The sequence below is a fragment of the Polyodon spathula genome, chromosome 2 (assembly GCF_017654505.1).
Source record: "Polyodon spathula isolate WHYD16114869_AA chromosome 2, ASM1765450v1, whole genome shotgun sequence".
Lineage (NCBI taxonomy): Eukaryota > Metazoa > Chordata > Actinopteri > Acipenseriformes > Polyodontidae > Polyodon > Polyodon spathula.
Window position 1 is genome coordinate 27,695,277 of NC_054535.1, and position 14,749 is coordinate 27,710,025.

The 14,749-nt window shown below is 34.8% G+C and overlaps 1 protein-coding gene across 1 annotated transcript in view; it reads left to right on the top strand.

The window, feature by feature from the left end:
- dnah6 (dynein, axonemal, heavy chain 6) overlaps positions 1–14,749 on the top strand; it is a 146,179-nt gene that overhangs the window by 43,297 nt on the left and 88,133 nt on the right. Inside the window, 14 exon segments of the mRNA XM_041218913.1 lie at positions 3,487–3,667; positions 3,816–3,915; positions 4,506–4,728; positions 5,292–5,456; positions 5,623–5,736; positions 5,869–5,994; positions 6,364–6,519; positions 8,666–8,827; positions 8,956–9,093; positions 9,418–9,585; positions 9,697–9,845; positions 10,336–10,443; positions 12,015–12,570; positions 14,431–14,553. Coding sequence (XP_041074847.1) covers positions 3,487–3,667; positions 3,816–3,915; positions 4,506–4,728; positions 5,292–5,456; positions 5,623–5,736; positions 5,869–5,994; positions 6,364–6,519; positions 8,666–8,827; positions 8,956–9,093; positions 9,418–9,585; positions 9,697–9,845; positions 10,336–10,443; positions 12,015–12,570; positions 14,431–14,553 — 2,469 coding nt within the window.

Here is a 14,749-nt window from a genome sequence, read left to right on the forward strand (position 1 = left end):
ATTGGCAAAACACATTATGTTTAATTAATTAAAAAATATTTAAAGGCAGTAATTTTGCGATATAATGTGTGTTTTTTTTTTTTTTTTTTTTTGGATGGGGATATCACTCTATCAAAATATTTAAACTGGGTCTGTACTTGCACAAACTCAAGATGAACTTGAGAAAGTCTTAGCTTATGCCAGCCACATTTTGACACCTACCAAATGTGGTCTGCTTTTGATCATGAATTTGGGGCAATTGTGTGGTCTATCTGACACGTTCGCCATTACTTGTCTACTCACCCTTTCACAATAATCACTAATCACTGATTATGGTTTGTGCAAATTTCCAATTGAAAACGATCCTACTGGAAGACGAGCAAGATGTGTATGATGGAAAGGAAAGGGCCATTCAAATGCTGACTCGCTGTCCAGGAGACCTCCTGATACCTTAAGCATTAACTTGACAGAAGTAATCCACATGCAAAGCCTGGAACAGCATTGTGAAGCTGACGCCATTCCATCTAGCAGTGACTCAGGTCAAGCCACACAGGTCTTCCCAGACATGTTCCCTGACTTTGACCTGCTAAAACATCAACAGGAAGATTCCATTTTGGCACACATTGGGAAATCAAACATAGCCCCCCTGCTTTACGTGTGTTATGGAGACACTTCCCTAAACTAACACTACAAAGTGGACTGCTGTGCAAAGCCTATCTGAACTGCCCTGGAAAAGACTGTACTTACCAGGTAGTCATCCAGAGCACCTCACAGCCAATATTCTGTATTACCTACATGGCCATGAAACAGTAGGACACCTAGGCACCAGAAAGACTCTTGATTGTGCACGAGATCTTTGCTATTGACCTGGAATGTCCAGAGATATTGAATGTTTTTGTCAATGATCTCTTTCCTGCCAGTCTAGAGCAATGCATTTGCAAAAAAACTGTGCTCCTCTTCAGAATATACAAGCTTCTAGACCGTTCTAGAAGATTGCAGCAGATATTACATAACTTTCCACCACTCTTTCAGGTAACCGTTGTTTTAATCATTCAGGAGTATTTCACAAAATATGTAAACTTGTATCCGCTCAAAGTTTGACCGAGATCACGATGTTCCAGAATCACTTCACACAGACCAAGGAAGACCATTTGAGGCTGATAGGATTAAAGAGTTATGCTCCCTCCTTCGTATCACAAAAACAAGAAGCTCATCATATCATCACAAGGAAATGGATTGGTAGAGCGATTTAATCACACCCTCAGGGATCAGCTTGCAAAGTATCTCTCTCATAAGCAAGATTTATGAGAAAGTCATCTCAGCCAAATCCAACTGGCTTACAATACCAGCATACACGCAAGTACTGACTATACACCTTTTTTGTGGTTCTTGTCCATAAAGCACACTTACCGGTCCATCTACTGTTTTCTTGTTCAGAATATCAGTAAACAGCTTCTCCAGGGATGCCTGCTCAGTATGTGTCAGACCTGCACCACAAACTGCAAATGGCATATAGGACATTTGTCTGGTTAACTGATCCAGCGAATGCCAAACGTAAGCTTGCACCAAGCTGGAAGGACCATACATTATCCGTGAGCACTTGAGTCAAGATGGAAACCAGCCAGGTGCGCTCTACCGCATTCAAGACTATCGGGGCGATAAGGCCCCATTGCAAGTTGTCCATCATAACTGATTGAAGCTCTATGTGCGTCCATTTTTTCACAAGCAGCAAGAAGCTGGAGGTCCATGGCCCAGACGTCCTTTGTCTATCCAAGAGCCCAACCCAATTCCTGTCCAGCCTGTTCAAAGGCCACCAACACCCCCAGACCCTGCATCCCCTTATTTTTGTTTATCAGGTTCTAGTTGCCGGGGTAACCAAGCACCTTACAGAGCTGTCTGTGGTCCACAATATCTTCAGGTAGACTCCACCTCTTCTGGTCTGTCTTCCCCAGCACCAGTGCCATTCCAACCCAGAGTGCTGAAGCAGGAAGAGGGCAGTTGCCTGGAAGTAGAAGTGGCAGGAGTGTTCGCTTGCCTAGTCATTTGAAGGACTGTGTGCTGTTTTTGTTATATTGTTCAGTATAATCGCTATTGTTTCTGAACAGTTTGTGCATATTTATGCATCCTAAAAAACGAGAACATTTCTTTGAACTACCCCAAAAGTAAGAGGAACATTAATAAAAACAATAGCAAAAATAATTAAGTTAGCTTATCCAGTTCTGACCTGTAGTTATGAATTACGCGTTTTATTATTATTGAAGTATGCGTGCTTTTTGTGACAGGGGGAGTTCCTTAGAGACGTAGTAGGGAAGGTAACTGAGAGAGCACAGAGCTTGAGCTCCGCTATAGCTTTTATTATTTTCTTTAGTAACCCAGTTTACTCCTAAAGTATTCTACATTGCTGAATTACAATCGCTGTACCTGTATTTTAAAAAGTCTGTCCTATAACATCCATCCTGCAAGAAAACAAGTAAAACGGAGGCTTCACCCACCGATTCATGTGTCTTTTTTACTTCAACGCTACACTGAAGGTCAAATACCCACGGCCTTGCATTATTATTGGCTTCTCAAAATTTAAGGTGGCTTATCAGGCTACTGGTGGTGCAGTTTTGAAGGCCCTTAGACATATTTGGTGTCTGCCACCTCTGATTTCAAACATTACTCTATGTTAATCCTGTTCGTGTTCTCTACCAGAGTGATTTGTTAATCACTCTTTACATAAACTACATACAATAGAAATACAATGCTTTGCTTATTAGGCATATGCTAATCGTTATTTGAGCTGTTTTAAAAGAGCGCAAGGACAATACATAATGACCAGGAAGCATGAATACACAGACAAAAAATGCTAACAAAAAAAATTATCTGTTCAGGCAACTTCTTTCTGTTGTCCTATAAAGTTAGGTCAGTTGAGCGTGGCAAAGTAAAGAAAATGGAAAGAATGAAGCTCATGTCATCATACTAAAATCTAGGTAGTGCTGGTAAATTGAGCAGCAAATTAGACATAGATGAATAACTTGGTGTTTCTAGTTTCCATGACACATCCCATCTGCAGTGTGGCAGGGTGTAGATTTCAGATAGATCTTTTCACTGAAGAGAAAATATTTGGCTTCTTCTTTGAAAGCATTAACAGTGTTGAAGACATCTATATCCCTTGTGGGCTGCTCTATTTTTTTTTTCATTAGTTATTTTGTGACTGGTAAAGAAAAATCTTACATATATATAGATAGAAACCATTTAAATATGAAAAGTTTTTTTAAATATCCTGGCAGCTGCACTATTTTAAATCATACCATGAATACATTTTTGTTCTGTCCAGTTAAAGAAAAGTTGCATTTAACCTTTGTACAATTAATTGTGCAACATATCTGGTTGCACAGCAAAAAAAACTGTACTCAATACATCCAAGGTAGGTGTCCTTGTGGGTTATTTTCTAATGTGTTGATAAAACAGGATATTGTGTCTTTTGTACTTGACTAATTTAACCTGTTTTTATGTGCTTTACAGGAAGAATGGCTAACATGCCAGAGAAACTGGCTTTATCTAGAAAGCATTTTTAGTGCTCCAGACATTCAAAGACAGCTTCCCGCAGAAGCCAAAATGTTTCTTCAGGTTGACAAATCGTGGAAAGAAATAATGAGAAAAGTAAACAGACTTCCAAATGCACTTCGTGCAGCAACTCAACCTGGTATATTGTATTTATAATTTCAAATCAATAATAATACTCTATATATATATATATATATATATATATATATATATATATATATATATATATATATATATATATATTTTTTTTTGTGTTTTTTTTTTTTTTTTTTTTTTTTAGGTAATAGGTCTCTTGGTTTTCGACTTCCAGAACAACAATGCATTACTTGATCAGATTCAAAAATGCCTTGAAGCATATTTGGAGTCCAAGCGAGTTATCTTTCCAAGGTTTGTGAAATTGGTTTAATTGATTTACTGCAGACTTATTTTCAAAGATTTTGTTTTACTAGTGCAATATTTGCAAATATATTTTGGAAGTCAAATCTTATTGAAAAGGGTTTTAGAACAAATCCTAGGGTTTATTTATTTTTTTGTCTTTCAGTGTCGTTGGCAATATAAGGCTCTATTCACAAAAAGACTGGTTTTAAGGAATTTTTATTAAAGTAATGTTTTAAATAAAAAATGGATTTCAAGCATAATTTTAAATGGGCTTTAATAACAGTCCTTAAAGTTTTGTGTCTAGGTTCCAGGGTCAAAGTGCAGATTTATATATGTATCACTGTAATGAAGACCACATATGTTTGCTGATTGCAAAAGTAGCTAAAAGTGTTGGTAATATTCAGTATTTTCAATAAGGGATACCATATAGCACCACTGTATTGATGATTATGTAGATAAATAAGCATGCAGTTCATAATTGACGATATATATATGTGTCTGTGTATATTAATATAAACATTTTAAAACTTTACAAGATTTTAATTAGCTTAATAAATGTTGTTTTGAATTTTAAAATCTTGCTTTGGCTGTCTGCACAGATTTTACTTTCTTTCCAATGATGAACTTTTGGAAATTCTGGCACAGACGAGGAACCCACAGGCTGTTCAGCCACATTTGAGAAAGTGCTTTGATTCCATTTCTAAACTGGAGTTTGCACTGATTTCACAAACTGAGGGGAAGGTGACACCTGCTGTTGAAGGAGAGCAGGAGAAAGTCTTCAGCAATGATATCTTAGCAATGGTGTCTCCTGAAGGAGAAAGGGTACATTATGTTTTTTTGTTTTTTTTATTTCAATAAGTCATTTTGTACTTACTGTAAGTTAAATAGCATAAAATGTATAGGACACTCTGTGACTGAATCAGTTATCATCAGCCTTCTACCTGGAAAATGTGATAATAGCTTGTCTAAAAGCTTAAACTCAGCATAGAGATATCATAATTCTTTTAAGTGTTCCACAACATGGCTATTATATTTTTTCTCTGTTGTAAATGTGATGTTATCCATACACTTGTTATGAAGAGCGGATAGAATATGCCTACCTACTAAGAATACTTTAAATAATGCTGCATTAATGAGTTATTTCTGACCATCATTCCAGCAACTAAAACAAGTAAAGGGGGAGGAAGGGGGGGTTATCCTGCATCACAGAATATAATGTCAAGACTAATAGCCCTGCCAACGCTCTGTGTAATAGGAACCGGCAATGCCAGGACAAAAAGAAAGAGGGTTCACTACACCAAATTACAGTAAAATCGTTTTAAATCTTATACTTTACAGCTAGCAATTATAAGTCAATGTTTTGTTACTGGCAATTCTTTTTTCAGGTTGGACTTGGAAAAGGTCTAAAAGCAAGAGGAAATGTGGAAGATTGGCTAGGAAAGGTTGAGGAAGCTATGTTTTCTTCACTGAGACGTTTAAGCAAAGCATCAATCACTGATTACCAAAATAAACCGAGAGTTAAATGGGTCATTGCTGGTCATCCTTCTCAGGTATACATATACACACACACACACACACCTATATATATATATATATATATATATATATATATATATATATATATATATATATATATATATATATATATATATATTTTGATATATAGCCTAAGTAGGATTATAGTGTTTCAAAGATTTCCCTTTCATTCACTTTCAGGTTATATTAACTGTGTCCCAGTTAATGTGGTGCCGAGACTTAAACCAGTGCTTAGAAGGGGACGACCATGATCATTTTGAAGCTTTGAATGATTTTGAGAAAGAGAATTTTGAGGTGAAATAAGACTTTTAAAATGTTAAAATCAGTATTAAAATGTACAGTATATTAATTATCTTAAATTCCATTTATGGTTATGTCATTGATGTAATTCAAAATAAAATAAATGTTTTGGATTTTCTCTTGCAGAGATTGAATGCCTTAGCTGCATTAGTTCGTGGTTACCTTCCAAAGCTTCACCGAAATATAATTACAGCACTTATTACAATTGATGTGCACGCAAGGGACATTGTCACTGAACTTGTCAAAGAAAAGGTATTTTTATATTTTGCTACATTTGTTGATGGTTAAAGAATATGAAAAAACACCACACCACAACATTATTATTTGTATTGAGCTGCATGAATAAGGTAGAGATTTGCAGTACTGTTTTTCTTTTTAATGATTCAATTATTTCTATCTGCTATGTTTTGGTTTAATAAATCATCTAAATGAAACCATATAATACTGGATTAGATGGCTATCAGTTTGATGAGGCAGTGCCTACATTTACTGCCTGTATATATGTATAATTTCAGATTTAATATCATAAACTCTTGTTTCTTTAGTTTGAGCTGTACATATAGAAATTCTGTAAGGTTACATTTTGTGAGAAATTATAAATGCATGCAACTGTTTTTTTAGGTGGATTCAATTTCAAGTTTTGAGTGGCAAAGACAGCTCCGTTATTACTGGGACCTTGACATAGACAACTGTGTTGCAAAAATGGCTTTGTCTCAGTACACCTATGGTTATGAATATCTAGGGGCATGCCCTCGTCTGGTCATTACTCCACTCACTGTAAGTGTCTCTCCAGTGTTTATTCTATACATTAACACTTTGATTCTCTCTTTTGGTCTTATGAATTAGTTCACTTGTGAGTTTGGTGTACTAGTTAATCAGGTGTATTTTTCAAATTTTACCTTGTTAGCTTAACATTTTGATAAGTACCCTCTTGTTTAGCTGTTGATTTTAGTTGGTTTTTTATTTGACTCAGATGAAGCTCATTTTATCTAGTAACAACCATATACATTTGAATAAAGTACTTGATTTCATAATCAATTTCACTTCCTGTACTTACCCCACATATTATGTTTAGCATGCAGTGCCAGTTTAAGGATCAGGTGGGGTCTTATTATCTTTTAACACAGGAAGGATTTGATGTGGCAATAAAACAGACTGTACTGTATATGAGCCAAAGTTAAAATAAAGCAAGAAAAAAGTTCTACAGCAAAACAACATATTTTTATGTAATTGAAAGTGTGTGCGTCTGTGTGTGTGTGTGGTTGTGTGTTTTTAAGCCTTGGTAATTCCCGTTTTTTTACAGACCTTGATTAGCTCTTGTATTCATGTTACCTTAGGGAAGGCTTATGTTCATTAGGTGGGGTAGTCCAATATTAGTCATACTTGGGATCTATTGTTTTAATTAATAGTTTGCACAAGCATCCCCATGTTAATTTACCATGGTAAATTGGTACTTTTTAACTCATGTTGTATTTACATTATTTATCATGTATCTGACAATAACCTACCAGTCTTCTACACCATGGTATACAACAGTAATCATTTAACAGCCATTTTATTATTCACAAGTTGTATTCATCAGTTCTGTCACTGGGCTTTAAAGCTTTAAGCTTGCCAGCTGACTTCCATATATAGCTGTTAACTTATATATAAGGTTAGTCATATTAAATGACACATTATCACTGTTTTGTTGGAAACACATGGGTTAGGGTTCATCATAACAGGAGTTTTCTGTTTGGAAGACTGGGTATTGGAGGCTCACTTCATTACACCCGTGTTTCAGTTTTGTTTGAGAACCATCTGTTACTCAAGCTGCCAGTGTTTTTTTTTTTTTTTCTCTACTGTATTTGGACTCACACTGTACCATAAAAACATAAGACATAAACAGGTTAATGATTATGGAATGTCTGATTTTAAACAATGCAGCTGTGTATCTTTTTGTTAACGTAAATAATCCTAGTTCAAACCAGGTTTGTAAATTGTAATGTAAATGTGTTATAAAAAATGTGATTGCTTTCAAAATTGAAATGAGATTACATTTAATATACTCACAACTGCTTCAGACCATTACAAAAGCATTCAGCTGACCAAATACATTTTAAAAAGGGAGGTGGGTTGTTTTAAAATATTGCTTTGAGGTTTTGGAATTGTCAGCAATTATTAATAGTGCTGAACATATTAGGATACACTTTGCTCTTGGTACTGTTGTATACAGTATGCTTCCGCGTTATGACCTTTGTTTTAGTGCTGGGACGAACGTGGGATTTTCATGTTAGGATATTCGCTCATAATTTAAATATTCGTTCAGATGTGTGTTCGTTATCAAAAAGTAATAAAAGCCATTATATTGCTTAGATTGCACGGATAGTAAACGTCAACGAATGTCATTCATCCAAGTCATTTTTGAAAATCTTGACGGAAATGTTGTTGTCTAAGAAGACGTAAGTTTGGACATTTGACTAAAATTTTGTCACCTTTTGAAAATCTACCCCTATACAATTACATGCAAAACAAACCAGTATGTTATTACAAAAAGTTAAACAATTCTGCTCTTTGTAGCATGAGTTCAGAAACCTTTTTAAGAAGCAAAATTCAACAAACAATTATTTGTACAGTAACAGAAATGCTATGTAACTGGCCCATTTTGCAGATATCATTTTCATATGTCAAATCTAACTTGGTTGTTTTTGTTTATGTAGTTCAATCTTGAGACTCAGATAAACACAGATTTATTTAAGGTTACTCTGCAAATCTAATCATGACTCTGAAAGCCAATCTTGACCATTGATGAATGTCTACTAAAACATGTTATTGGGATATATAAACAAAGATGATTTGTGTTATTTAAGAATTATTTAATTATTTAATTGGGAAAGGTATTTGAAGCCTAACCCTCATGATCACAAATTATTACCCACTACAGGATCGATGCTACCTTTGTCTAATGGGAGCGCTGCAGCTAGACTTAGGAGGAGCTCCTGCAGGTCCTGCAGGTACTGGCAAAACGGAGACCACCAAAGACCTTGCCAAGGCTCTTGCAATCCAGTGTGTGGTGTTTAACTGCTCAGATGGATTGGATTACAAGGTATAAAATATTTTCCTTCTTTCTAAATCCAACCTAAATAAATGGTTAATACATCAGTATAGCCCTTACCTTCATCATACATATTAAGGGTTATTAAGGATTTAGTTTTTTACATTTTTAATTTGTAGATGATGGGACGTTTCTTCAGTGGTTTAGCCCAGTCTGGTGCCTGGTGCTGTTTTGATGAGTTTAATCGAATCGACATTGAAGTTCTCTCTGTGATTGCCCAGCAACTCATCACCATAAGAAATGCTAAGGCTGCAAAGGTATACTTAAAGTAATAGTTACATACCCTTTCATGAATGTACAACACTGATTATTTGAAGCTGATAACTTACAACTGTAACCTTCTTACTTTTCACATTGTGAAAAACAAATCAAACAGGTAAGAGTGAATGCTTTGATCACGAGGTTTCATGCATTTCTCAGATAATCAGGAATTACAACACATTTATTTAAACAGTATTTTTGTTAGTGGGTATGTGCTTTAAATTGAATATTTCTTGCAAATACTTCTGGTTTGAAATAACTGTTTGATGTTTAAAATAAATAGCAATATTCTGACATTGTTCTCTTTTTGATGTTTCAAGCTGTCCAGGTTCATGTTTGAAGGTCGTGAAATTAAACTGGTAATGACCTGTGCAGCATTCATTACAATGAATCCTGGGTATGCAGGAAGAACTGAATTGCCTGATAATCTGAAGGCTTTGTTCCGACCCATTGCCATGATGGTTCCCAACTATGCCCTAATTGCAGAGGTACATTGCTGTTAATAAGCCCTTATGAACAAAAAGATATACATTCACTGCTGTAACATACTATTAAATTATGTTATTACCATATTTCTACTACCATTTTCTCCACTGTAGGTTATCCTTTACTCTGAAGGTTTTGTATCCAGTAAAATTTTGGCCAGAAAAATGACTCAGATGTATAAACTCTGCAGTGAACAGCTTTCACAACAGGATCACTATGACTTTGGGATGAGGGCAGTTAAATCTGTTCTGGTAATGGCTGGGTAAGTGTGTTAGCATCTCTGCATCAACTAGATAAACTGTGTGGCCTAATTAATTTCATATTTTTGCTGGAGGGTAATATCTAATTACTTGGGCTAATATCTAAGTACTTAAATCAAATTTATTTCAAAACGCAGTTCCCATCAAAATACAAGAACGACCATGGTAATAAAAAGTCAACATACTACTTCAGCCACCACATAATCAGTCAAGTAACTGATTGCCATGAATCTGAACAGACTGAATAATTTTGATGCTTACTCTGATCAGGTGTAATTGACAAATATATACAATTTCTCTTATTATTTAAACAATGTCAGTAAATCATTTTCTTCTTATCTACTATTTTTACTAAAATCTAACTTTGTAAGGCATTTTAGCAGAAGTGCATGATAAAACATCAATAAATCACAAGCATAATGAAGAATGTTGGTTTGTGCTTTTAAAAGAGTGCACTTAGCATTATTTTTGTTGTTTCTGGTTTTCACGTAGGTCCCTGAAGAGAGAGAACCCTGACCTGAGTGAGGATGTGGTGTTGATCCGAGCTTTACGAGATTCCAACCTGCCCAAATTCCTTACTGAAGATGCTTTGCTTTTTAGGTACAGTAGCTTTGTGATGTGTGTGTATGTGTATATATATATATATATATATATATATATATATATATATATATATATATATATATATATATATATATATATATATATACACACACACACACAATTTTTAGAACAACGTTAAGCCTTGTTACAGTACTAAGCAAATATTTAAAAAAAAAAGGTGATTCCTACAGTGGCATACTAAACGTTTCCTATAAACGTTTCCTTTAAATTGGTTATAGCTATCAATGTAATACGGTAAATCTTACCTGCCATTCTTTGAATTATTACATTTGCCTCAAATATGCAGTTTTGAATGAAAAATGTGTCTTAGTAAATATTAATTTTAATTTTAAAATGTGATATTTGGTACTACACTAGATTAAACAAAGTTCTCAGCATTTCAGTCAAGAAAAACGTCAGCTGTTTGGCTAATGATAGAAAAGGTGTTAAAGGTGTTGGGATAATTACACTCTCCAGGTGGTGAAATTACCATGGAAGTGCAAGATGAACTGGAAGTAAGGCTTGCAAACAGAGATTTCTTTAACCTAATATGAGATCATATATAATTTTCTCAACATACGTTTTTTTCAAAACTGCACCTAACAGACCAATGTAGTGCTTGACCAGATTTTTTAAGCATTTTGTTATTTACAAGTAACTGATGCTATAATCTATTCTTCAAAATGACAGCAGTAATACTGAAACTGAGGCTATATATATATAAAAAAAAAAAACTTTAACAGGTCAGATTAAACGCAGAGCGTGGTCAGACCAAAAAAAAAAAAAAATAGAAAAGGTTTCAAATCTAATCAAGACAAGAGCACATTATGGTGAAATAGAAATTACCCAGTATGTTATTTTCACTGATCCTTGGCCAAATCAATCTGATCTGATCCAAAAAGGTGTCTTCTGTTTTGAGCTATCGCAATCACAGTATATTTAGTGTCAAATAAGCTCAATGCTGTCTATAAAGCAGTCAAGCATCTTTTTATCCTTGTGTTTGTACAGTAGCTGTAAAAAAAACAAGACCACCAACCTACATTATAAAGGAACAGGATAGAAATTCCCAAATGGCTAAGCTTTAGAAGAGTAATAAATATGAAGGTTAAATGTGTTTTCAGCAGATTTGTTTAAAAAAAAAAAAAAAAAAAAAAAACTTTTACATTTTCTTCATTCTGCAAATCTTACTATTTTTTTATGAGTCTGGGTTGCATAATACAACCAGTGAATGTCTTAAACTGCTTTTTATTGCCAATGCCAAACAACGTATTGTGGTTGCTCATGATTTATCTTATTTGGAGAACTTGATATGTGACCTGGGCATATCTGAGAAAAACAGTGTAAAAAAACACAGACAGATTGGTCTCACTGATTTGGTATTCTTGCCCAGGAGAGAGTACTGCTCTGCTCTGACTGTGACCACTGAAATCACGCTTGGATGCTTTCTGAAAAAACACGAGGCATAACAATCTGATCAGAATTATTTCCACTCAATCAAAATAACATGAGTTGTTTTTACTTTTGACATAGGCCTTTGCATAGTAAATGTGTTTTCCTTTTATTTTCAGTGGAATTCTCTCGGATCTCTTTCCGGGTGTTATCATTCCAGATCATGATTATGGTGTTTTGCAGTCAACCATTGTGGAGGTGATGCTTAAACATGACTTGCAAGCTTTACCCAGTATGATTCATAAAGTAATTCAGCTTTATGAAACTATGATTGTTCGCCATGGTGTTATGCTTGTTGGTCCAACTGGTGGCGGAAAAACTACAGTGTACACTGTCCTTGCTAACACCTTAGAGACTTTACATAGTGCTGGTGAGAACAATCCATATTACTTGCCAGTTAAGACATATGTGCTAAACCCCAAATCAGTTACAATGGGAGAGCTATATGGAGAAGTCAACACCCTGACGCTGGAATGGAGGGATGGATTAATGGCGCTTAGTGTGCGAGCGGCTACCAATGACACTTCAGATGATCATAAATGGATCATTAGTGATGGCCCTGTGGATGCACTCTGGATTGAGAATATGAATACCGTGCTGGATGATAACAAGATGCTTTGCCTTGCGAACAGTGAAAGAATCAAACTTACGCCCTCAATCCACATGGTCTTTGAAGTAAGTGTGAGCTGCACCTTTTAACATGGGTGTGATATGGTCAGGTTTTTTGTTGTTGTTGTATTTATTACTATGACTTGGATAAAAAAAAATAAGATAATGAAACTTAGAACAATGCTCATGCATTAAGGGTAAATCATATTATTAAATAGAGGTAGCACTAGCTTTTCTTTTCATGTGTTCCTCAAACTAAATTTTGCGTCCCATCCATCAAATATACATTTTAACACAAAGGTTAATAAACTCCAGGGGTGTGCATTTTGGTACATTTTTGTGAACGTTTAAACTCTGTGGCATGTAGTAGTTTAAACAATCTGTCTGTGTATAGATATACATATAAACACAGACACACTTTTTTCTTTGTTCGCATGACAACGAGACGGGATAATCGCTGTTTATTGCCTTCATCTACGTGTGTTTTAATATTTTTCTACATTCCAATAACAGTGACAGCATCATCTTTTAAGCGAAGATTCTTGAAAAACTGAAGATAATCTTGATATATATATATATATATATATATATATATATATATATATATATATATATATATATATATATATATATTTTTGTGCATTACTACTTTTGCTTGCAACTACAGATACTTCCTCTCCCATTGAAAATTATAAGAACATATTTTGCGTTTTTGTGCATTACTACTGCTTGCAACTTTTTCGGTTGCTGTAGTTGCTACTCGTAGACAGAAGTAGATGGCTGAGATGCAGATGAGCAGTCTTCTTCATGAGAATCCCCTGAAGATGCTGACTGCTTACCAAAAAAACTTCCGATTGACAACTGACTTGCTGTCAGTGTACACTCTGCACTAGATATTCAATTTTATGCTTAAAAAAATCTGTAAGGGCATCCCTGTTAAACTAGTGCGGAAAATAACAAAAGCACAATGTTAAATTAGGAGACTGCAAAAATGAAATGCAAGTTAAAAGTAGGATTGGGAATGAACAATTCGTTATTTGTCAGCTCTGTTTGAAATAGAATTAAAGGGACCAGAATTAGGCTCAGGCAAGATATGAAGGTAAAATCAAAGATTGTTTTGCAATTAACAGCTTTTTCTGAGTTTAATTATGAAACAGAATCAGCTCAATTTTTCACCTGATTAAAAATAAAACCCGAAAACTTTAAGCCCTACTTGTGTGTGTGTGTGTGTTTGCATTTACTTTTTCCAAAATATTTGTTTTATTTCTTAGCAGTATGGACACCTGTTAATATGAGGCATAACATATAATTTTAAAATAAAATACAGTACATGGTGGGATACTATTAATTTCCAATGTTCATTGTGCTGCTAAGAACTGTAAGCAAACTATTCTAAAAGCATTAATGTGTGTACACATTACGCCCAACTAAACATGAAACGGTACTTCGGTGTGGATGCTAAAGTCTGAGATGGATTAATTAAAATGTTTCTGAGTATGGGTCTCGAGATCGGTTATGTAGTGTGGACAGGGCCTAAAAGTAAATATCCTTAATATTGCTGTCAAAGCGAAATATGAGGCTTATTGCTGCCACCTACGTGACTGGAGTTTACCTTAACCAATACTCTTATGTTGCAGAACAGTTTTTTTTTTTTTTTTTTTTTTTTTTTTTTTTTTTTTTTTAAGTAAGTATTTTACGGTCATTGCTGCAGTGTAATAGGTTACCACAAATATGCATGTCTGCGTCGGTTTCCATTCTGTGCGTCCAGTGAACGCAAAACAAAATATTTTTTCCGTCCAATGGATTTATTTTGTGCCTTGGACGCAAAATTTTGCGTTAACGCGACCTTTGATTTAAGTATATACAGGGTGCTATTATTACATTTAAAGCATTCATTATACTTACTGGTGGATTGTTCTCTTTCAGGTAGAAGATTTAAAGGTTGCATCCCCAGCAACAGTTAGCCGCTGCGGTATGGTTTACATTGACTCTGAAGAACTGAAATGGATGCCATATGTGGAGACATGGATGACTGGCCTGTCGAAAAAAGTAATTTTTACTTTCTCGTTTAAAGTACATTAGTAATTTTATAAAGCAGTTCAGGATAGAAGTGTGAATCATCATGATAGAATAAAAATAATGTGGGAAATAAATTAATGCTTAGGTATTACATTTTTTTTTGTAGGAAGATTAGTTTAGTAGACCAGATAAACACCATTATGTGGGGAGGTGTATATTGGACTTA